Source organism: Chiloscyllium plagiosum, unplaced genomic scaffold (assembly GCF_037043375.1).
Source record: "Chiloscyllium plagiosum isolate Xiang-an unplaced genomic scaffold, Cpla_swu_hap1 HiC_scaffold_38, whole genome shotgun sequence".
Classification (NCBI taxonomy): Eukaryota; Metazoa; Chordata; class Chondrichthyes; order Orectolobiformes; family Hemiscylliidae; genus Chiloscyllium; species Chiloscyllium plagiosum.
In genome coordinates this window covers 17,246,085-17,270,476 of record NW_028270176.1, presented here as the reverse complement: position 1 = coordinate 17,270,476, position 24,392 = coordinate 17,246,085, and the positions used below count along the sequence as shown (strand labels likewise).

General features: G+C 47.0%; 1 protein-coding gene across 2 annotated transcripts in view; it reads right to left on the bottom strand.

Annotated features, from left to right (window-relative positions):
* Nucleotides 1-24,392, bottom strand: part of LOC122544166 (cell adhesion molecule CEACAM5-like) — a 76,477-nt gene that overhangs the window by 12,062 nt on the left and 40,023 nt on the right. For both annotated transcript variants that reach the window (XM_043683200.2, XM_087980996.1), the window contains 5 exons: nt 20,427-20,702; nt 20,071-20,328; nt 15,586-15,703; nt 5,261-5,313; nt 384-427 (listed from right to left, as the gene is read on the bottom strand). In XM_043683200.2, coding sequence (XP_043539135.2) covers nt 384-427; nt 5,261-5,313; nt 15,586-15,703; nt 20,071-20,328; nt 20,427-20,702 — 749 coding nt within the window. The remainder of the gene's footprint in view (nt 1-383; nt 428-5,260; nt 5,314-15,585; nt 15,704-20,070; nt 20,329-20,426; nt 20,703-24,392) is intronic.

The window sequence follows — 24,392 nt, the reverse complement described above, 5'->3', positions numbered from 1 at the left end:
AATTAATCTAAATTGCCCGTAGTGATGTGTAAATGAGGTGCATTGGTCAGGGATAAATATAAGATAATGTGTAGCGGAATGGGTCTGGGTGGGTTAGTCCTCGGAGGGCCGGTGTGGACTTGTTGGGCTGAAGGGCCTGTTTCCACACTGTAGGGATTCTGAGCGTCACTGAGCAGGTTATTGCTGAGCGGGTGATGTTTGATAGTATTATTGACGTCTTCCACCACTTCACTGATGAAAGGGAATTGACGGATCCATGTAGATTATATAATATCCTTTACGTTAAAAATGCAGTCAGTGAAAAGTCAATGCTGATGCAGTTTAAATTGCTCAAACCTCCAAACAAATTAACAATAAAAAGTGAGAGACAATGTTTCTTTTACCTTCATGTTTTCTGGATTGGTCCCATTGCTAGATGCCGCTGGTCCTGTAAAATCAAGATTTAGATCTTGTTACTCTGCAAGCTTTCCAATAAGACTGTGCCCTTATTTTTAAAAAAATCTCCTAACAAGAACTTGCCCTTGAGAAATTTGGGTGGCATGGTGGCTCAGTGGTTAGCACTGCAGCCTCTCGGGACCTGGGTTCGATTCCAGCCTTGGACAACTGTCTGTGTGGAGTTTGCACATTCTCCCCGTGCCTGCGTGGGTTTCCTCCGGGTGCTCCGGTTTCCTCCCACAGTCCAAAGATGTGCAGGTCAGGGTGAATTGGCCATGCTAAATAGGGTACACCGTGAGAGTCTTTCTCCTAAGATAATGACGTCAGCTTGTACGAGGGGGCATAACTGCAAATTGAGGGGTGATAGATTTAAGACAGGTGTCAGAGGCAGGTTCTTTACGCAGAGAGTGGGAAGGGTGTGGAATGCCCTACCTGCTAATGTAGTCAACTCAGCCACATTAGGGAGATTTAAACAATCCTTAGATAAGCTCACGGATGATTTTGGGATAGTGTAGGGGGACGAGCTGAGAATAGTTCACAGGTCGGCGCAACATCGAGGGCCGAAGGGCCTGTTCTGCACTGTATTGTTCTATGTTCTATGTTCTAAATTGTCCCATAGTGTTAGGTGCATTAGTCAGAGGGAAATGAGTCTGGGTGGGTTACTCTTCAGAGGGTCAGTGTCGACTGGTTGGGCCGAAGAGTAAAGTTTTGGTTCAAATTTGCCTGCTTTTATGAATGAATGGGGAAAGAACAAGAATTTAAGCTCATCTGTAAAGAATCATCCCCGATTGTTTATGGGAATACTCAGCTCAGCTGGCTGCTGGCGTCATTAACAAAGACAGAACCACCCTGGAGAAACTCCGCTGGTCTGGCAGCATCTGTGGAGAGAGACAGGCAGCATGTCCCTGACCAGAGTTCAGTTTTGCGATCCATTTTTGTGTTAACCTCACTGCCACATCTCTTCCGGGTATGCCCAGCATGAAGACATTGTGCCCCTCTCTCCCGATAGTATTGCTTCTCGCTCACTGTCATTGCTGTCATTCTAATGCTTGGCCAAGATATTGGCCGAAATTGGGTCCCACGGCCACAGCTCAGGGCTCTGACTGCCTTGGCTCAACGCACCTGGATTCCGAGCGCAGTTTTATCGTTCCGGTTTCAAATCCTCCCAGGATCACGGGTATCCCAACCTTCCTCACTGAAGATCCATACATGGTGGCTCAGTGGATTAGCACTGCTGCCTCACAGCACCAGGGTCCCAGGTTCGATTCCAGCCTCGGGCCGACTGTCTGTGTGGAGTTTGCACATTCTCCCCGTGTCTGCGTGGGTTTCCTCCGGGTGCTCCGGTTTCCTCCCACAGTCCAAAGATGTGCAGGTCAGGGTGGATTGGCCGTGCTAAATTGCCCATAGTGTTAGGTCCATTAGTCAGAGGGGAATGAGTCTGGGTGGGTTACTCTTCAGAGGGTTGGTGTGGACTGGTTGGGCCGAAGGGCCTGTTTCTGCACTATGGGGAATCTAATCTAATCATTCACCAGCTCTCTCTTAATCTTAACGTCAGCAACGCCTCACGCTGAGTGCTGAAGAAGACTTGCTGGACTCGAAATGTTAAAGCTGCCTTTCTGTCTCTTGACGAATGTTGCCAGACCCGCTGAGTTTCTCCAGTGATTCCTATTTTTTGTTTGTCCAGTCTACCAACTGTCAGGCTTAAAAATCACACAACGCCAGCGTATAGTTCAGCGTATCGCTGAAGGAACGGCGATATATTTCCAAGTCAGGATGGTCAGTGGCTCGGCGGGGAACTTGCAGTTGCTGGTATTCCCATGTATCTACTGACCTTGTCCTTCTCAATGGAAATGGTCACGTCTGAGGTGCTGTCTGAGGATCTTCGGTGAATTTCTGCAGTGCATCTTGTAGATGGCACACACTGCTGCTACTGAGCATTGAGAGGGGAGAGATGGATATGGTGCCAATCAAGCGGGGGCTGCTTTGTCCCGGGATGGGGTCGAGATTCTTGAGTGTTGTTGGAGCTGCCCCCATCCAGGACAAGTGGGGAGTATTCCCTCACACTCCTGACTTGTGCCTTGTCAAGGTTAGACAGGCTTTGAGGAGTCAGGAGGTGAGGTACTCACGACAATATTGTTAGCTTCTGACCTGTTCTTTTGGTCATTGCAGTTATATGGCAAATCCAGCTCAGTTTCTGGTCAATGGAATTCACACACCATGGAATGACAAAGGGAAATGTTAGATTGTCTCAAAGTGAGGATGCCCAAAGCCTGGCACTTGTGTGCCACAAATGTTTCTTGCCCCTTTCCAACCCAAGCCTGGATATTGCCCAGATCTTTTTGCATTTGCCCATGGACTGCTTCAGTATCTGAGGAGTAACGAATGGCGCTGAACATTATGCATTCATCAGCGAACATCCCCTTTGAAGAGAATCATAGCATCCCGATAGTGTGGAAACAGGCCCTTTGGCCCAACAAACCTTCACCAACCCTCCGAAAAGTAACCCAACCACTCCCATTCCACTGTACATTTCCCCCTGACTAATGCACCTAATTTGCACATCTCTGGACACTATGGGAGAATTTAGTATGGCCAATCCACCCTAACCTGCACATCCCTGGGCACTATGGGACAATTTAGCACGGCCAATCCACCCTAACCTGCACATCCCTGGGCACTATGGGACAATTTAGCATGGACAATCCACCCTAACCTGCACATCCCTGGGCACTATGGGACAATTTAGCATGGACAATCCACTCTAACCTGCACATCCCAGGGCACTATGGGACAATTTAGCATGGCCAATCCACCCTAACCTGCACATCCCTGGGCACTATGGGACAATTTAGCACGGCCAATCCACCCTAACCTGCACATCCCTGGGCACTATGGGACAATTTAGCATGGACAATCCACCCTAACCTGCACATCCCTGGGCACTATGGGACAATTTAGCATGGACAATCCACTCTAACCTGCACATCCCAGGGCACTATGGGACAATTTAGCATGGCCAATCCACCCTAACCTGCACATCCCTGGGCACTATGGGACAATTTAGCATGGCCAATCCACCCTAACCTGCACATCCCTGGGCACTATGGGACAACGTAGCATGGCCAATCCACCCTAACCTGCACATCTCTGGGCACTATGGGACAATTTCGCATGGCCAATCCACCCTAACCTGCACATCCCTGGGCACTATGGGACAATTTAGCATGGACAATCCACTCTAACCTGCACATCCCTGGACACAATGGAACAATTTAGCATGGCCAATCCACCCTAACCTGCACATCTCTGGGCACTATGGGACAATTTCGCATGGCCAATCCACCCTAACCTGCACATCCCTGGGCACTATGGGACAATTTAGCATGGACAATCCACTCTAACCTGCACATCCCTGGACACAATGGAACAATTTAGCATGGCCAATCCACCCTAACCTGCACATCCCTGAACACGATGGGACAATTTAGCATGGCTAATCCACCCTAATCTGCACATCCCTGGACACTATGGGACAACTTAGCATGGCCAATTCACTCTAACCTACACATCCATGCACACTATGGGACAATTTAGCATGGCCAATCCACCCTAACCTGCACATCCCAGGACACTATGGGACAATCTAGCATGGCAAATCCACCCTAACCTGCACATCCCTGGGCACTATGGGACAAGTTAGCATGGCCAATCCACCCTAACCTGCACTTCCCTGAACACGATGGGACAATTTAGCATGGCCAATCCACTCTAACCTACACATCCCTGAACACTGTGGGACAATTTAGCATGGCCAACCCCCCTTAATCTACACATCCCTGAAGGCTATGGGACAATCTAGCATGGCCAATCCACCCTAACCAGCACATCTCTGGACACTATGGGACAATTTAGCATGGCCAATCCACCCTAATCTACACATCCCTGAAGGCTATGGGACAATTTAGCACAACCAGTCCACCTTAACCTGCACATCCCTGGGGACTATGGGCCAATCCACCCTAACCTGCACATCCCCTGGACACTATGGGACAATTTAGCATGGCCAATCCACCCAAAATACGTGTCCCTGGGCACTATGGGACAATTTAGCTTGGCCGATCCACCCTAACCTGCACAACCCTGGACACTATGGGACAATTTAGCTTGGCCGATCCACCCTAACCTGCACAACCCTGGACACTGTGGGACAATGTAGCATGGCCAATCCACCCTGAACTGCAAACCTTTGGACTGTGGGAAGAACCCAGGGCACGCGGAGGAAACTCACACTGCAAACCCCACACAGACAGTCATCCGAGGCTAGAATCGAACCCTTCAACTCAACAGTTTTGATGCCTTTTCACTATCATTTCATACTTCGGCGGTGGGTTATGGAGAGTAGCGTCTGTGCTTGATGGCAGTCACATTAAATTTCAAAAACACAGGAGGGAAGATAATGAGAACAATCACTTTGACTCAAGCATACTGACCTTGGATGCAAGGATGTGATCTTCCAACCACTGCACATTGTTTTGGTGATGAATTGGGTTGCATTGAAGGACACAGAAAAGCTTTGAGCGGAACATATGCCTTTGCCAGATTTGGCATAAGCTGACGTCAAACTTTATGTTTACGCGGTTGTGAAATGAAAACAGTTTATTGCAAAGCGATGATACACTTAACACATTCGCTTCTATTATTTAGATGCCAAGGCAGAGCAAAGAAGCTATAATTAACACTGATTGAGTAAAGTAATTAAAACACTTCACTCAATGAGAATTGCGCGAGCATAGCAGGGTGATGAGTGCTGAACTAGCTCACTTACCACTTCCAGACGAAGCTGATTTGCTATTCTTTTGTTGGGATCCACCTTTTCCCCTATATAAATATTACACAATAGGCTTGTAGAGGTTGCTCAGCAAATTTACATTCTCTTGCAATTTTCATTCACTAAATGTGACTCACAGCCAAAATACAGTCATTAGTCTCCTAAGAATGCAAACAAAATATTCATGACATTTTACTGACCCCCCCCCCCCACTGAAAGTTGATGAGCACCGGGGAAGAGTTTGGCGAAAATATATTTGGCTGTGCAAAGACAGTGTCAGAGTTAAATCCATCGAGCTGCATCTGTTGGAAATTCATTGCCTACACTGCAGGTGCTTTCAGTTCTTGGCTCTCGGCAGATTCAGAGGCCACTTTCTGAAAAACAGAAGTGGCCGGAGAAACTCAGCAGCTCTGCGGAGAGAGAAACAGAGTCAACATTTCGAGTCCAGTTCTGAAGAAGGGTCACTGGACTTGAAACGTTGAGTCTGCTTTCTGTCTCCGCAGTGGCTGCCGGACCTGTTGAGTCTCTCCGTTCATTTCTGTTTTGAGGAGATTTGTAGCTCTGGTTGAGGTTCTGGATGCAGGTTTGTTCACTGAGCTGGAAGGTTCGTCCTCAGACGTTTCATCACCATACTAGGCCTCAGGATGAAGCCTCACTGATGATGTTACCTCGTATGGTGACAAAGCATCTGAAAACGACCCTTCCAGCTCAGCGAGCAAACCCACATCCATTCATTTCTGTTTTTGCTTTAGATTTCCAGCATTCACAGTTCTTTTCTTTTACCACCTTTCGAGTTTGCTATTAAACAGAGTCAAGCAACTGCAATTTAAGGTTGAGTGCAGACTGAAATGCCCCATAGCATTTACAATGTCACTAACCCATCTCATAATTTCCAGAATGCAATGGTGTGTTCAGAAACAACTTGATAAATATCTTGTTAGCTTGCTGCACGCAAGATATAAGTGCACCTCTTAATTTCATGTGAACATTTTCAACTTTTGATCATACTGTTTGGACCCATTTTATTCCAATCACTTGCGTTAAACCCTCAACTCCAATTTACATGGAATGGATCAATGCAAGAGAGTCCACAGCATGAGAGGTAGGTATCATGTATTTAGCGAATGGGCAAAAGAAGGTCCAAAACAGGTACAAATGTTTCAGAGAAAGAAAGTGAGATGGAGCTTTCGATTTTCATATTTTCAAGTGCTTCACTTTGCGAGTAAACTTTATCCCAACTTTATGTGCATACAATAGGAAAATGACACAGTATTGTGACTAGCTGCACGGTAAAATATCAGTGATCTTTTTAGCTGATTTCTACAGATGAATTCAGTGACTGTAAGAACTCGAATGGGTGATTAGACAGAGAAACGAGGAGCAGGAGTTGGCCATTCGGTCCTTCGAGCCTGGCTTGCTATGATCATGGCTGATTCTCGATCCCAATATCACATTCCCACTCCTGTCCATACCATCTGAAACGAAAGACATTACTTATCTCCTCCTACAGTGACACAGCCTTCTGTGTTGGAGAATACCACAGCTTCATCACCCACTGAGTGAAGCCATTTTTCCTCATCTCAGTCTAGCCAGTGCCCTGAGACTGTTTCAAGACTCCCCAACCAGCATCCTCCCTGCCTCTGGTCTGCCCAGCCCTGTTAGAATTCGATATATTTTAATCAGACCTTCTCTCATCCTTCTAGTGGGTATAAGCCCAGTCGAACCAATGTTTCCAAATAGTTCAGTGTTGCCATCCCTGTTATCACTTGAGTGAATTCTCCACTGCACTCCGTCCACCACTGGAACACCCTTCCTTAGATAAGGAGACTAGAACTGCACACAATACTCCACTGTGGTCTCTCTTCGGCTCTGTGTTGCTGTTTAATTCTCTTGGTGCTCGATATGAAGGAGTTAGGCAAAGTGATTTACGCAAATATTTTATCATAGAATCCATAGAATATCATAGAATCCCTACCATGTGGAAACAGGCCCTTTGGCCCAACAAATCCAAAGCACCTCTCTGAAGAGTAACCCATTCTCCTACCCTATTACTCTACATTTCTACTAACTAATGTATCTAACCTACACATCCCTGAACATGATGGGACAATTTAGCACAGCCAATCCACACTAACCTACACATTCCTAAAGGTTATGGGACAATTTAGCGTGGCCAATCCACCCCAACCTACACATCCCTGAAGGTTATGGGACAATTTAGCACAGCCAATCCACACTAACCTGCACATCTCTGGACACTATAGGACAATTTGGCATGGCCAATCCACCCCAACCTACACATCCCTGAAGGTTATGGGACAATTTAGCACAGCCAATCCACCCTAACCTGCACATCTCTGGACACTATGGGACAATTTAGCATGGCCAATCCACCCTAACCTACACATCCCTGAACATGATGGGACAATTTAGCACAGCCAATCCACCCTAACCTACACATCCCTGGGCATTATGGGACAATTTAGCATGGCCAATCCACCCTAACCTACACATCCCTGAACATGATGGGACAATTTAGCACAGCCAATCCACCCTAACCTACACATCCCTGGGCACTATGGGACAATTTAGCATGGCCAATCCACCCTAACCTGCACATCTTTGGATTGTGGGAGGAAACTAGAGCACCCGGAGGAAACCCACACAGACACGGGGAGAATGTGCAAACTCCACACAGACAGTCGCCCGAGGCTGGACCCGAACCTGGGTCCCCTGGTGCTGTGAGGCAGCAGTGCTAACCACTGAGCCACTGTGCCGCCCCAGGTTTCCTTCTGTTGTTTGCCTGGTCAACCTGTCAGAGCGAACAAAGCTGGTTTTTCAATCTGCTCTCTCGAGAAACACGTGCTGACATGAATCTGGAAACACAGAGAATGGGAACAGGAGTAGTCCGCCCAGTCCTTACAGCTTGCTCTGCCATTCAATATGGCTGACAATTCAACTCACTCCCCGACAGGTGCTTTCTCCCCCATACCCTTTGATTCCTTTAGCCCGAACAACTATATCTAACTCTTTCTTGAAAACATTCGAATGTCTTGGTCTGGACCACTTTCTATGGCAGAGAATTCCACACTCTCTGGACTCCCCGCTCATTAGTAACATCCTTCCTGCATCTTGCCTGGCTGGAATTTTATTAGTTTCTATGAGATCCTCCCCCTTATATTTCTAAACGCCAATGAGTGTAGCCCAGTCTAATCCAATCTCTCTCCATACATCAGTCCTGCCATCCCAGGACCTGACCTGATGACCTGGCATCTCGTTCCCTCATACACTGATATCTGCTCCTATTGCTTCCATTTATATGGAAGACTGCATGAACTTTCCGAAGTGAACAGGACCCGCTCTCCCTCTGCGCTGTGGCTGGTTGCTTTCGAAAACAATTTTAGCAAACTCTCCATGTGTTCTACCCTCCCTATGCGATTACTGCTGCAAGTTACTTCATTAGATCAACGGCAGTGTCTGTTATAATCCAACTCCTTCAGAAAATACTTTTTTTGTTAAATCCCTGCAGCGTGGAAACAGGCCCTTCGGCTCAACGAGTCCACACTGACCCTCCGAAGAGTAACCCACCCAGACCCGTTCCCTACCCTATATTTGCCCGTGACTAATGTTTGTAACCTACACATCCCTGAACACTTTGGGCAATTTCCGAGGAGCAGAAAAACCAACATTTCAGGCAAAAGCCCTTCATCCCAAAACATCGGTTTTCTTGCTCCTTGGATGCTGCCTGACCTGTGCTTTTCCAGCACTCCACCCTCAACTCTAATCTCCAGTATCTGCAGTACTCGCTCTCAATGATGGCCAATTTAGATTAGATTAGATTAACTCCCTAGAGTGCGGAAGCAGGCCCCTCGGCCCAACCAGTCCATGCCAACCCTCCGAAGAGTAACCTACCCATCTCCCTCTGACCAATGCACCTAACACTAGGGGCAACTTAGCATGGCCAATTCACCTGACCTGCACATCTTTAGACTGTGGGAGGAAACCCAAACAGACACAGGGAGAATGTGCAAACTCCACACAGACAGTCACCCGAGGCTGGAATCGAACCCGGGTCCCTGGCGCTGTGAGGTCTGCAGTGCTAACCACTGAGCCGCTGTGCCACCCAAACAGCCACCTTCAGACATGTCATGTCATGTCATGGCCAATCCACCCTAACCAGCACATCTTTGTGACTGTGGGAGGAAACCCACCCAGGCATGGGGAGAACGTGACAGTCGCCCGAGGTTGGAATCGAACCTGGGTCCCTGGCGCTGTGAGGCAGCGGTGCTAACCACTGAGCCGCTGTGCCACCCAACAGTCACCTTCCGACACCTTTCAGTACGATCATGCCTGACTGCGAACACTTCAATGGCTTTTACCCAACCCCATCAGGAATCTACCCATCTCGACCTTAAACAGACCCAAAGACTGAGCTTCCACAACCCCTCTTTTTCTTTATTTGTTCTCTGGACGTGGGCGATCTTCATCTCCCATCCTTATTTGCCCAGAGGGCAGTTGAGAGTCAACCACATTGCTATGGGTCTGGAGTCACATCTAGAGTCGGATCTCCTTCCCGAAAGGATACAAGTGAGCCAGATGTTCTTTTATGACAATTGACAACGGTTTCGTGGTCATCAGTAACTTCCGACTGAGTTCAGATGACGCCACCTGAAATGGTAGGATTTGAGCCTGAGTCATCCAGAACATTAGCCGAGTTTCTGGATTAACAGGAGGAAGTGCAGACTGCAGATGCTGGGGGTCAGAGTCGAAAAATGTGGCGCTGGAAAAGCGCAGCAGGTCAGGAGAGTCGAAGTTTCGGGCAGAGACCCCTCATCAGGAATTAATAGGATTAATAGTCAAGCGATCGTATCACAAAACCTTTGTCTTTATGGTCAAGAATTCCAAAGGGATCAAAGCCCTCTGAGTGAAATGGTATTGGAGAACATGGCATCAAGAGAGGATCAGCCACAACAGGCTGAAGTGCGGAGCAGGTTCGAAGGGCTGAATGGCCACATCTTGTTCTTAGTTTCCTCATTGCAAGCTCGCTGCCAAGAAATCAAATGGGGAAATTCCCATAAAACTTCCTGTCTGGGGAGTGGTTTCAGTATGGAATTTAGCACCACACTGCGTTCGTCAGACAGATATCAGATGGTCTTTCAGGTCAAGATGAGCAAAGTACACTCGGGGTAAACAAACAAAACGTATGCTGACAGTGTCAAACAAACTTGATGCCTCTTCATCTTCAGGGGTTAAAGGGGATTCCGCATGTCCATAAAGCCTCTGACTAACCTTCATAGATGCGCCATGGAAAGTATTCTACCTTGATATGGAAACTACAGAGAGTTGAGAACAGTCCATCAGGTGAACCAGCCTTCCATCCATTGGCTCCCTCTACACCTCTCACTTCCTCAGAAAGGCAGACCACATCCTTAAAGATCCATCCTACCTGGTGGCTCAGTGGGTTAGCACTGCTGCCTCACAACGCCAGGGAGCCGGGTTCGATTCCAGCCTCGGGTGACTGTCTATGTGGTTTGCACATTCTCCCCGTGTCTGCGTTTCCTCTGGGTGCTCTGGTTTCCTCCCACAATCCAAAGATGAGCAGGTCAGGTAAATTGGCCATGCTAAATTGTCCCATAGTGTTTGGTGCATTAGTCAGGGGTAAATGTAGGTTAGGGGAATGGGTCTGGGTGGGTTACTCTTCAGGGGGTCGGTGTAGACTTGTTGGGCCGAAGGGTATGGAATCTAATCTAATAAAAAATGCTTTCTCCTCATCTCTCACCGCAGCAGTTGACCCCTTATTTGTAAATTGTGGCCCCAGTTCTTGTTTTTAGAGTCACACAGCACGGAAACAGACCCTTTGGTCTAATTGCCAACCATGCTCCCAATCTAAACTAACCTCACTTGGATTAAAGCATTTAAAAGGCATCTGGATGGGTATATGAATAGGAAGGTTAAGAGGGATATGGGCCGGGTGCTGGCAAATGGGACTAGATTAGGTTAGGAGCCTAAGAACATTGAATAATGCCATGCTCTCCAAAGCTACCCCACCCCCAGCTCCTAAAATTGAACAGGGACTGTCATCCAAGCAAGGGACAAGAGAAGACCATCTCGGCCCCTCCAGCCCGCTCTCCAGCATTCAATAGGATCGTGGCTGATCTGATTTGGACCTCAATTCTACATCCCTGCACCTCCCATAATAATCGTGCTCTCCTTTGGTCCTCAAGAATCTACCTCAGTCTCCCTTCCAAATAGTTAAAGATTCTGCATCTATTGCCAAATGCGGAAGGGCAGCCCAACGACTTCCTCTGAAAGAGGAAAAAACATTTCCTCATTTCTTATTTTGAACAGCACCTCCGTATTTTGGAACTCTCACCGCTAGTTCGAGACTAAACATTAAATAAAAAAGCACTGCAGGTGCTCGAAACCAAAAACAAACAGTCCCTGGACCTGAAAGGTTCACCCTGCTTCCTTTCCACAGGTGCTGCCAGACCTGCTAAGTTTTTCCAGCAATTTCTGATTTTGTACCCCTCGTTCTCAGCTCTCCCACAAGAGGAAGCATCGTTTCTATATCCACCTGATCACGTCCCCTCAGGATCTTATATCTTTCCGTTCAGTCATTTGTGACTCTTCTGAACTCCAGAGGATACAGTTCTAGATGGTTTAGCCTTTCCTCATAAGGCAATCTACTCATTCCAGGTCTTAATAAATCTCTGAATTCATTCAAATGCTTTCAGCATAGGGTGAGGGGCACTAGGACTTCATGTTGCGGCTGTACAGCACATTGAGTCAGCCCCTTTTGGAATACCGCGTGCCATCCTGGTCTCCCAGCGACAGGAAAGATGCTGTGAAATTTGACAGGGTTCAGAAAAGATTTACAAGGACGTTGCTAGAGTTGGAGGGCTTGAGGCATGGGGAGAGGCGGAACAGGCTGGGGCTCTTTGCTCTGGAGCTTCGGAGGCTGAGGCATCACCTCACAGAGGTTTATAAAACCATGAGGGAACTTGGATAGGATAAATAGGCAAGGCCTTTCCCCTGGGGTGGGGGAGTCAGAACTAGAGGGCATAGGTTTAGGATGAAAGAGGAAAAATTTTAAAAGGACCTCAGGGGCAACTTGTTCACACAGAGGGTGGTACGTGTGTGGAATGAGCTGCCAGAGGAAGTGGTGGAGGCTGGTACAATGACAGCATTTAAAGGCATCTGGATGGGTGTATGAATAGGAAGGGATTAGAGGGATATGGGCAAAATACTAGCAAATGGGGCTAGATTAGTTTAAGATATCTGGTTGGCATGGAGGAGTTGGACCGAAGGGTCTGTTTCCATGCCTCTGAGTTCGGTTACCAGTGCTGCACACAGTACTCCAGCTACAGTCCCTGTATAACTGAAACATAACATCCCTTCTATGCCTTCAGTTCGTTTCGGAACAAAACGTAACTTTCTATTCATCCTGTCCTGGCTTCACAAGCAACGCTGAGACAATTAACACTCATCGACCTCTACACAATGTCTATTCTGGGACAGTGTGACCGTGCATGTGATCAGAAACCAGACTCACTCATGTTCCAGCTCACCAGAGTCTCTGGGATGCTTGAGGCATTGGCATCCTATCTCTGGACTCGCAAAGGATTCTGGGAGCACGGCAGACTCCATCCTATTCTAGCTGAAGGGGCTGCAACATGCTCCTTGAGGATTCGGTTACTATAGGAGTGGAGTGAAGGCTGGGAGCTTCTCTCTTGCCTGTCAATGGGGTTGAACAGCTGAGCTCTTCCAGTGATAGAAGGATGAGAACAAATTCTCCACAAGACATAAGTATGCAGATGTGACCAACAGCAGTGGCATGGTCCCTCTGAATTTGAGGCAGTCCTGCACCTCAGGAGAACACAACAGTTGACTGACAACACATTGGACTCTTTCACTCACGGATCTTTCCCTCTCTCCAGATTTCCTGCATCCACATCTGAAAATGCAGCTTTCCCTCCCACCTTGCACTCCCTCCCAGCAGCCAGTCTCCATGAATAATCCTCAGGTACTGAAGCAGTCCATGTTCAAATGCAGCAAGACCTGGCCAATATCCAGTTGACAAGAGGCGAGTAACATTGACAGCACACACGTGACCACCTCCAACAGGAGAGAATCTAGCCATCACTCCTTGACATTCAATGGCGTGACCATCGCTGAATCCTTCACTGTCAACATCCTGGAGGTCACCATTGACTAGAAATTGAACTGGACTGACCATATGAAAGCCACAAGAGCAGCTCAGAGGCTGAGAATCCTGCAGTGAGAGTCTCACCTCCTGATTTCCCAAAGCTCCTCACACAACCCAAGTCAGGAATGTGTTGGAATGCACCCCCACTTGCCCTGGATGGGGGCAGCTCCAACAACGCTCAGGACAAAGCAGCCCCCGCTTGATTGGCACCACATCCACCAACACCCAGTTCCTCCGCCACTGACGCTCAGTAGTCCCCGAATGTACCATCTACAAGATGCACTGTAGGAGTCCACCAAAGATCCTTAGGCAGCACATTCCAAACCCACAACTACTTCTGTGCGTTCCACAGCCCTCTGAACTTAACTGCCCTCTGAAATGGCTCAGCAAGGGTACTTCCATAGGGACAGCCAAGGCTGACTCAGCAACGCCCACACTCCCACAAACGACTAAAGAGAAAAGTGAATCAGACAGACACGCGGCATAAATTTGCCGTGCCAAGATTGCTGATGTGACACCGTGTAGTTTCTGTTGACCAAGTATTGTGCAAACGCTCTGCAGTGAGACTCCTGGAGATCTGAATAGGTACGTGGATATGAAGGGATATGGGCCAACTGCTGGCACAACAACATTATTACTTTTTTAACGTCAGCACAAATTGGTGGGAGCAAAGCTCAATGGGAATAAAGTCCCAGACTGTGCAAAACATGCTTGAAATGAAGAGAATCATTGAGAAGCTATTGGCTGTGGCTGAAGGTTAACAGCACAGTTAGGTAGTGTATAGAATCATAGAGATTTACAGCACTGTCAAAAAAAACCTTTCGACCTGCCAAATATCAAAAACTACCAGTTAATTGCTCTAACCCCATTTCCCAGTACTTGGCCCCCATAGCCTTGGCATTGCAAGTGAGCATCTAAATACTTCTTCAATAGATTCCTGCCTCTATCTCTACTCTTATAGGCAGTGATTCCCACTACCCTCTGAGTGAAAATTTTTTTTTTCCTCACATTCACTTTAAACGTCCGGCCCCTTTCCTTAAATCAATGACACTATCCCCCCCCGTCTCCCATTCACTCCATCAAGGGGAAACATCTCTTCCTGTCTACCCTCTCTATGCCCCACATCGTTCCACACAGCTCAATCCTGTCCCCCTCTCGGTCTCCTCTGAGGGAAACGACCCCAGTCGGTCCAATCTCTCTTCAGAACCAAAACTCTGCAGCCTAGGCAACCCCCTGGTAAATCTCCCTCTGACTCCTCTCCAGTGCTATCCTGTTCCCCTCTATAATGTACAACTGCACACAATACTCTAGCTGTGGTCGAACCAGTGTTTTATACAGTTCCAGCATCACCTCCCTGTTAAACTCTAAGCCTCGGCTAATAAAGGTGAGTATCCTGTGTCCCTGTGACCTGAAGGGATGGACGGACTTACACATCAAGTTCAATCGCTGCATCCTGGGGTCATCACATGGTCCCCCCTGCATTGTTTGTCCTGCCCGAGTGCATCACCCTAACACGAGCAGGATGGATAATTATGGAAACGTGATTCTGAATTTAGCTGGTCCCAAGCTCTGTTGGAAATGTGACCCTCTCTCCGCCAACTGCTCACCGTGAGCCCCTTCCGAGAGATGCCAGCCCTGAGCAGAGGGTCAGCAGCTGAATTCGGTGTTTGGTGGGGGGGGTGCAGTGCTACAGAAAGCCAGGAAAATGGGCGCGAAATGAACCTTTGGCAGGGGATGGAGAGAACGTCAGGAGGGAAATCTCTGCCGTAGGACAGTTTTCCCTTCCCCCACCATCCGCACTCTTCACTTGAAAGAGCCAACCGTTCCAGTGAGAGGCCCCCTGCTGGTAGGTATTAGATGGGGCAGCTGCTTCATTTGGAGCAGCCCTCTGCTACCCACCAAGCCCCTCCCTGCCCCACTCTGTGTCCCCCTCTCCATCTCCTGGGGAACGGGCTTGAGAAACAGGACAGCCCCAATCCTAGGGCAGAATGATCAAATGCTGCTCCTTTACCTGATGGTCTGATCAAAGACTGAGCCGTGCAGATAATCTCAAACTAGCACACGCAAAGGTGAATCAGCAAAAGATGCTCATTAAATGTGCACATCATGCGCTTACCTGCTTAACTTCTTTTTGACAAACCACGCAGTTCCCCCAATAACAGGAACGGCGAGAATTGCAATCACGATGCCAGCTATGGCACCAGCAGACAACGTTTCGCTTTTTATGGCCTTTTCTGAAAAAGAAAATAAGGAACCCAATGAGCGTGCATCTTGGAAGTTGATACTGCACTGTTCGGCTTTCAGGGTTACATGCAAAGACAGACTCCTGGGTTAAGCTCATGGGTTAAGCAACATAGCCATGAGTGGTGACTTGCACTCCATCTATGTGATGCAGTGCCTTTGGTGTTAGATATGATTGCCCGGATAATGAGGCCGTTCAGGCCCTGGTTAAGACAGCAGTGCTTTCGCGGCAGAATGGATTTACAAGACGGTCTTGATTGTGCCATGATAAGAGCATGTGACGGCCGTTGCGTTCGTAAGAGATTATGAAGAGAGGACATTGTCGCCTGGTTAGGCCTGCCCCCTAGAAACTTTACAAATAGGAGCAGGAGTAGGTCATTTTGCCCATCGAACCTGCTGCATCACTCACACGATGATGGCTGATCCTCCAACCCTGCTTTCGCTTTCTCCCCGTGTCCTTTGATCTCTAAGGTTTATACCGACCGCCTCCTCGGAAATATTCAATATTTTGGTCTTGAAGCGAGTAGACTCTGAATCCCCGAATACCAGTCAGCCGGGGCTCCCTGATTGGCCCAATTTAAGATCCAGCCGGTTCCAATCACTACATTGCATTTAACCTGCCTCAATAGTCTAACTTCTACCTTTTTGCTTTAAAAGAATGGATTTTCCTTTCAATCCAAGCATTAATCCTTGCAGCAGTAGACATGTCTTCTGTGCTTTTAATACATTTGTTTTTCCATTCACCGTGGCCTTTTATCCCCCCAAACTCTCATAACTGACTTTGTTTAAACTTAAGACACTCATTTTCGATTGAACTACTACCGTCCCAAACCGATTGGTAAAAACCTGTCATTGCTGAAAAGTTCACCAGCAGCAAGAGTCCCTTTTTCACTGCGTTATACAAGTTCTAAAATAGCCTGTGGCCCATGTTGGTTCCTCAATGTATTTCTGCAGTAAATCATCCCATAGAAATTCCAGGAATTTCTCCTCCACAGCATCGGTGCATTCCCTCATCTATCGGTTGAAGTCCCACATGATGACTGCATCTCTAATTTCCTGCTCTGTCAACAGTCCGACTGCTGCTCTGACAGGACGATGGAGGTTCGGTAACTGAGAGACAATTTCGGCCAATAACTGTAGCTCCTTGCTTTTGCTGAACTTGACCCAAACTGATTCTGCATTCCTTGCCCACTGATGCAGACATCCACTGACCTCACTCCTCTCAGTCAGCACTAACGCACTACCTCTTCCTTTTGCCCTGTTTCTAAATGTTGAATATCCTTTAATATCGTAGCAGTTACCAGTGAGAGGGTGTACTTACAGAAAGCAACATACAAATGTGTGAACAAAAGAGGTTTCCAACTGCTGGAATCAGACAGCAATAACTTGAAGGTAAAGGGAACCATTACAGACTATGAGTGTTAACAGAGACGGGAAGATATCTCTCTAGCATGAGAACCATAAGTCACAAACCTTGCTGTGCTCAAACGAAAGCAACGAACCACATGCGAAATCTGAAACCAGCATCGACAATTACTGGAGAAACTCAGCGAGTCTGGCAGCTTCTGTGGAGAGTCGAGAGTGCGGTGCTGGAAAAGCGCAGGCGGTCAGGCAGCATCCGAGGAGCAGGAGAGTCGACGTTTCGGGCATAAGCTGTTCATCAGGGAATGAGGCTTATGCTCCTCGAATGCTGCCTGGCCGGCTGTTCCTTTCCAGCACCACACTCTCGACTCTGATCTCCAGCGATCTGCAGGGCTCGCTTTCTCCTCGCTTCCGTGGAGAGGCAAACAGGGTTCACTTTTCGAGTCCAGCATGACTCTTTTTCAGAGCTGGCTTGTTTTCCCTCTGCAGGCGCTGCTGAGTTTCTCCAGCCTTCTCTATGCCTGTCACAAGACCAGTGTTCATTCGAGTTGCGATATCGAGTACCGAATGGCAATCTTGAGATCAGCCGGGAACTCTGCTCTTGCAAAGTTCACCTTCCTCTGGCACTCTCTGTGAGGCAAAGTTACGCACGCTGAAAAAATACCAATTAGAACTGAGCATAAGATTCCTCAACTGTCTGAGGACTTCTAAGAAGCATCTTTGGCTACCAATTTGATACCGCAGTTTTGAAATAAATCATTCATGGGTGCCGCTGGATGCGTCAACGTTTTTTGCTGATCCTGAGTTTCATTGGTGAAGTTGTTGAGTTGTCTTCGTGAAACACTGTAGTCTGTTGGGTAGAGGGGCCCCCCATTGTTAGCATGATTTTGACTTGGCAAAGCTTAAAGGCATACTAACATAGTTCTCTTGTCATCCAAGGTTCCCAAACCTTGCCATCCTTATCCTTCATTTTCACAGGTCCTGAGCTGGCCTTTGTGGCAAATGTGGATTTACTCTCAAACAGCTGCTCCCAATCTACGTTCACCACCTCCTACCTAGTATTGCTGCAGTTAGCCTCCCCCCCAGTTTAGTCTTTTACTCCAGGACTAATCTTATCCTGACCAAGAGTAACTGAAAACTTAAAGAATTATGATTTGGAGGTGCCGGTGTTGGACTGGGGTGTACAAAGTTAAAAATCCCACAACACCAGGTTATAGTCCAATAGGTTTATTTGGAAGCACTAGCTTTCGAATCACTGCAGGATTCCTAGCCTCTATCCTGGTCTCGTAGCCACTACATATGACGAGTCAAGTTGAGTCCCTGGTCAATGGTAACCTGGTGTTGTGTGATTTTTAAATTTGTACAGAATTATGGCCATTAGGTCCTGAAATGCTCCCTCATTGAAACTTAGAGCTCCGGGCTCATTCCCAATACCAGATCTCATATGGTCCTGTCTCTCGTTGAACTGTTTGCATATTTGCCCCGGACACACCTAACAACTGCCCCTTCTCACCACCCCCATCCAAGACCCTCGCACCAAGGGACCCTCAGTCACTGTAGGGGAAGTTAACATCACCCACCCGTAATCTGTACATTTTTCCATAACCTGTCCACATATCTGTACCTCTATCACCTTTTTAAGCACCTCAGAGGCTGTAGGGAGGCCTGCACCCTTGCTACTGCTGCGATCTCACCTTTCAGCTTTGCTGGATAAGCCCTCTCAAGGTGTTTTCCTTCAGCTGGGATATTTTTCCTTACCTGACCTTTTATATCCCATCAACCTTGCCTGAAACACCGAAGTCCTGGAATATTAAGTCTTGTCCCTCTCTCAAGCAAGTCTCTGGAGTAGAATCAGAGAATCCCGAGAGTGAGGAAGCAGGCCATTCAGCCCATCGACCCGCCAAAGAGCATCCCACCTTGATCCATTCCTTTCCCTTTCACCCTGCACAACCCATGCCTTATCTCCCTAGCCTGCACAGCCCTGGTCACTGTTGCCAATTTAGCATGGTCAATCCACCTAATCTTTGGACTGTGGGAGGAAACCGGAGCACCCGGAGGAAACCCACGCAGGTATAGGGAGAATGTGCAAATTCCACACAAACTCTGTGACTCTATTTGCAAATCGGGATGGAGAATGGCTTGGAGGGGAACTTGAGGTGGGGGGGGGGGGGGAGGTGGTGGGGGAGGGGTTATTAGACCATGCATCTGCTTCCCTCATCCTTCAAGATGATTATGGTCATGTATTTGGAAGGTGCTGTTTAAACAGCTTAGGTGAACTTCTGCAGTGCATCTTGTAGATGGTACATACTGCTGCCACTGAGTATTGTGGGTGGAGGGAGTAAGTGTTTGCGGACGTGGTGCCAATCAAGCTAATCCTTTCATCCTGGACGATGTTGAGCTTGTTGAGTGTTGTTGGAGCGGTACTCATCCAGGTAAGTGTGGAATATTTCATCACAATCCTGACTTATCCCTTATCGATGGTGGACAGGCTTTGGGGAGTAACGAGCTGAGTTACTCACTGCAGGATTCCTAGCCTCTGTCCTGGTCTCGTAGCCACGACATATGACGAGTCAAGTTGAGTCCCTGGTCAATGGTAAACCCCAGGATATTGATAGTCGGCTTTCAGTGATGGTAATGCTGTCAAATGTCAGAGAGTGATAGATAGATTCGCTATTGTTGATGGCACTTGCGTGGTATGAATTTGACTTGCTGTTTTGTCAGCCCGAATCCAAATATAGTCCAGGTCTTGTTGCATTTGGATATGGGCTGCCCCAGTCTCTGAGGAGTTGTGAATGGTGCTGCAGGTATAAACTTTGTGTTATTGATGTGACTGTAGAAACTCATAGACATTGACAATATTGTTATTTTGTTACATTAGAAAGAAATATTTGTTATTACCAGTAAACACAGAAAGAACAACATAGAAAAGAAACAAAAATATGGAATGAAGCACATGGACAAAATGCTGTTAGTCTGTTTTGGTGAAACGTTTACTCACCTTCAATAGTTACCTCTATAGTAGCACTTTTGGTTTGTTTGGTTATGTTGTTATAAGCCTCACAGGTATAATTCCCACCTGGACTTTCCTTTGTCGATTCAATGTTGTACGTTTGTCCGCTGTCTAACAGCCCATTACCATTGGACCATCTATAGGCAGCTGAAGGGACGGATTGGGCAGAGCAACGTAATGTAATCGATTGCCCCAGTTCTAGATGACTTGGCCCCGGGGGTTCAACAGTGACTGCCTCTGGTCCATCTACAAAAAGGAATCGAGAGAACACGTGTTGTCTTCGCACCTAAAAGAATCGCTGATAGTAAATGTAAACCAACTCCTCAAGGTTTCCGTGTACTCACAATTAATTTTCAGGTCAAAACTTCCAGATGCATTGTTAGTGATACCAATGACTTGACATGTATATGTTCCAGAGTCGTTTCTGTCAGCACTGATTATAATCAGTGTCTCTTTCTCCTGAGAGATTTTTATTCCGTCACTGTCCTTGAGAAGGCTGTTACCCTTATACCATATCCTTGATTGTATAGAGCCCTCGGCCTCACAAGTCAGTAAAATGGCATTGAGGCTTTCTACTGGCGCCGAATTGTTGGACGATACTTTGACGTTAGAAACTGGCACTGTAAATAAAATTTGGAAAATGACACGGTGTTATATCACTTTCGATTCCCCGTTCAGTGATCGCTGGGCTCTCCATTTAAACCTTATCTTTTTATTTCGACGCTCCATGCAAAACTGCAGACTGTTTTAAAATCACGGCGTCATAGTTACCTGTAAAAAGGCGTGCGATGATTTGAAATCGATGCTTTAAGTCGGACCGACCACAAACGGCGCTTGGGGAAAGATTAGCGAGGTTGGAGAGCACGGAGAGGAACGGAAATATGAATTATCGATGAGTGGAACCGCAAGGCTGGAGACAGAACAGTGACGAGGGGCCCTTTGTCCCACCAAAGCTGACTTTTCCAGCCCCCGTCTCTGTTTCTTGTGGGAAAATGCCACTCATTAAACATAATCAAGTTAAGGTCCATTTTGACATTGAACGGAACTAACAAACTTGTCCCCAAGATTACCGCAAATAATCATGGAGAGGTTGCAGCATTTGATCTTTCGGCCAGCAATTGTTTCCTAACTCTCAAGTCCTTCCAATTTTAGGAGAATGCTCTGCACACTATCGCAATTCAGAAGTCTACACTTCGTCAGACAACAGCTGAGTATTATTTCACAAAATGTCTTGAGTTAACGTTGCGAGCCTGAAAGCTAAAAACGCAAGGTGGAAGTACGCGGTTCCCACACTCAAAGTCAGGGTTGCCCTCCTGAAACTTGCAACTTTAAGTGAAGCATGGTTTCTCATAGGAATCAATGTTAAAATCAGAGTTAGGTTCCTGGGGAAAACCATTGCTTGAGTTAACTAATGTAAAGGTTGAAATACTGTGGCATACATGTGCTGCATCATGCATCCCTAGTTGAAATAACTTGCAAACCAACTCAAGGAAAACTTCAGTTAGGAAATAAAACTTCTTGCTTGCAATGGTAAAAGAATTTCTAATATGGTACAGACACTATATACATTCCTCAGTTATTGTATCTGGACACGTAATGTATAGCGCAGCAGAGAATTCTTTGAAAAGAACTAAATCCTGACCAGTTCCTCTACTTTTTTGGCTAAAAAGAATAGAGATGTTGGGAGAGAAAAAAATATAGACATATATTTGAAAAGTTTACTCAGAACCTGAGACACAATTTTTAAATAAATGATTTTGGACGTCAGCACAAACACATTGGCACCAACCAATCAGAGTTGGGGGATGTGGGGGTCTAGCTGACATCACAATGACGCGACACATGATGGTGCAAGAGGTGCAATCATATGAGGTATAGCTGGGAAGTAAGGAATGTTAAAATGAAAAGCAGGACTTTAAATGAGGAGAGTGAACATAGGACAGCAACAACTTTAAAGTGAAAGATCTTTAAACGGGGTGACTTAAAGCGAGAACTCCACACATAAATCCTTAGACTCAACACATTTCATTGCAGATAATTTTATCTTCGGTATTTATTTTGCAGCAACATTTTGTTTTGCCCGAGGGATTGTTAGCACATCTAATTAAATCCAACTGATCTCAGCTGCCAGATATCTGGAGCCACTCGTATAGAATAATCTCGCCACAAGCCAGAAGTGTCTGTCAGTAAGTGTGATTACTGACTCACCAAAACTGACTTGCAACAGATTAATGATTTGTTTCTTGCAGTGCATTGGAAAGAGGGAAGGGCTTGGGGCATGAATGAGGTTTAACGTCTTGTCTGCTTGAGGTCTGAGTTTGTAATCTCAGATAGCAGGTCAAGTGGCAAACCTGTGGGAAAGGTATACACTGCAGAATCCCCCCAGTACAGATAGAGGCCATTCGGCCCATCAAGTCTGCACCTACCCCCTAGAGATCATCCCACCCATAGACACCTCCCTCAACCTAACCTCACTTTCCTCATGGTTAATCCACCCAGCCTGCACACACTACGGGCCAAATCAGCACGGCCAATCGACCTAACCTGCACATCTTCGGAGTGTGGGAGGAAACCGGAGCACCCGGAGGAAAACCGGGGAGAATGTGCAAGCTCCACATAGACAGTCACCCAAGGCTGGAATCGAACCCAGGTCCCTCGCACCATCAGGTGGTAGCGCTAATCACTAAGCCGCCGAATTGAATTCAAAAGCCACCATTGCAGGATTTAGATTCAGCAGATTACACACTGAAGTAACAGTCCAGTCATAAAGCCACAACACCCAGGACACACCACCTGCTAAACCTTTCAGTAATGATTCACCATAAAGTCAGAGTTTATTGTTATTGAGAACCTAAACTTCAGTTAAATGCATAAAACCTTTATGGAACATAGTACATACTACAGAATTCCAACAGGCCCTTCGGCCCAACAAGTCCACACCGACCCTCCGAAGAGTAACCCACTCAGACCCATTCCCCCCTACCCTATATTTATCCCTGACTAATGCACCTAACCTACACATCCCTGAACACTGTGGGCAATTTAGCAAGGCCAAATCACCTGCATATCTTTGGACTGTGGGAGGAAACCGGAGCACCCGGAGGAAACCCACGCAGACACGGGGAGAACGTGCAAACTCCACACAGACAGTCGCCCGAGGCTGGAATCAAACCCGGGTCGCTGGTGCTGTCAGGCGGCAGTGCTAACCACTGAGCCACCACAGAACATAAAACACAGATCAGTACAGCACAGTACAGGCCCTTCGGCCCACGATATTGTGCCGAGCATTTATCTTCATCTAAGATCAACCTAACCTACACAATTTACTGCCAGTCCTGTGTTTGCCCAGCAATTGCTTAAATGTCCCTAATGTCTCTGACTCTACTATCATTGGGGGCAATGCATTCCAAGCACCCACCACTTTCATTATAACTTGAGGGCAGATATTTGCACACGCAGATCAGTCAGGTTAAAAATATTAAAGTGAGCATTTCCATCTGTGCATTTATTTTTTTTAACTAAGCCAGGCACTGGATCGATATTACGCATCATCTCATGTCTCACAAACTTGATTGAGTTTTTTGAAGAAGTAACAAAGAAGATTGATGAGGGCAGATGTGATCTATATGGCCTTCAGTAAGGCTTTCGACAAGGTTCCCCATGGGAGACTGATTAGCAAGGTTAGATCTCATGGAATACAGGGAGAACTAGCCATTTGGATACAGACCTGGCTCAAAGGTAGAAGACAGAGGGTGGTGGTGGAGGGTTGTTTTTCAGACTGGAGGCCTGTGACCAGTGGAGTGCCACAAGGATTGGTGTTGGGTCCTCTACGTTTTTTCATTTACATAAGTGATTTGGATGCGAGCATAAGAGGTATAGTTAGTAAGTTTGCAGATGACACCAAAATTGGAGGTGTAGTGGACAGCGAAGAGGGTTATCTCAGATTACAACAGGATCTGGACCAGATGGGCCAATGGGCTGAGAAGTGGCAGATGGAGTTTAATTCAGATAAATGTGAGGTGCTGCATTTTGGGAAAGCAAATATTAGCAGAACTTATACACTTCATGGTAAGATCCTAGGGAGTGTTGCTGAACAAAGAGACCTTGGAGTGTAGGTTCATAGCTCCTTGAAAGTGGAGTTGCAGGTAGATAGGATAGTGAAGAAGGTGTTTGGTATGCTTTCCTTTATTGCTCAGAGCAGTGAGTACTGGAGTTGGGACGTCATGTTGCGGCTGTACAGGACATTGGTTAGGCCACTGTTAGAATATTGTGTGCAATTCTGGTCTCCTTCCTATCGGAAAGATGTGAAA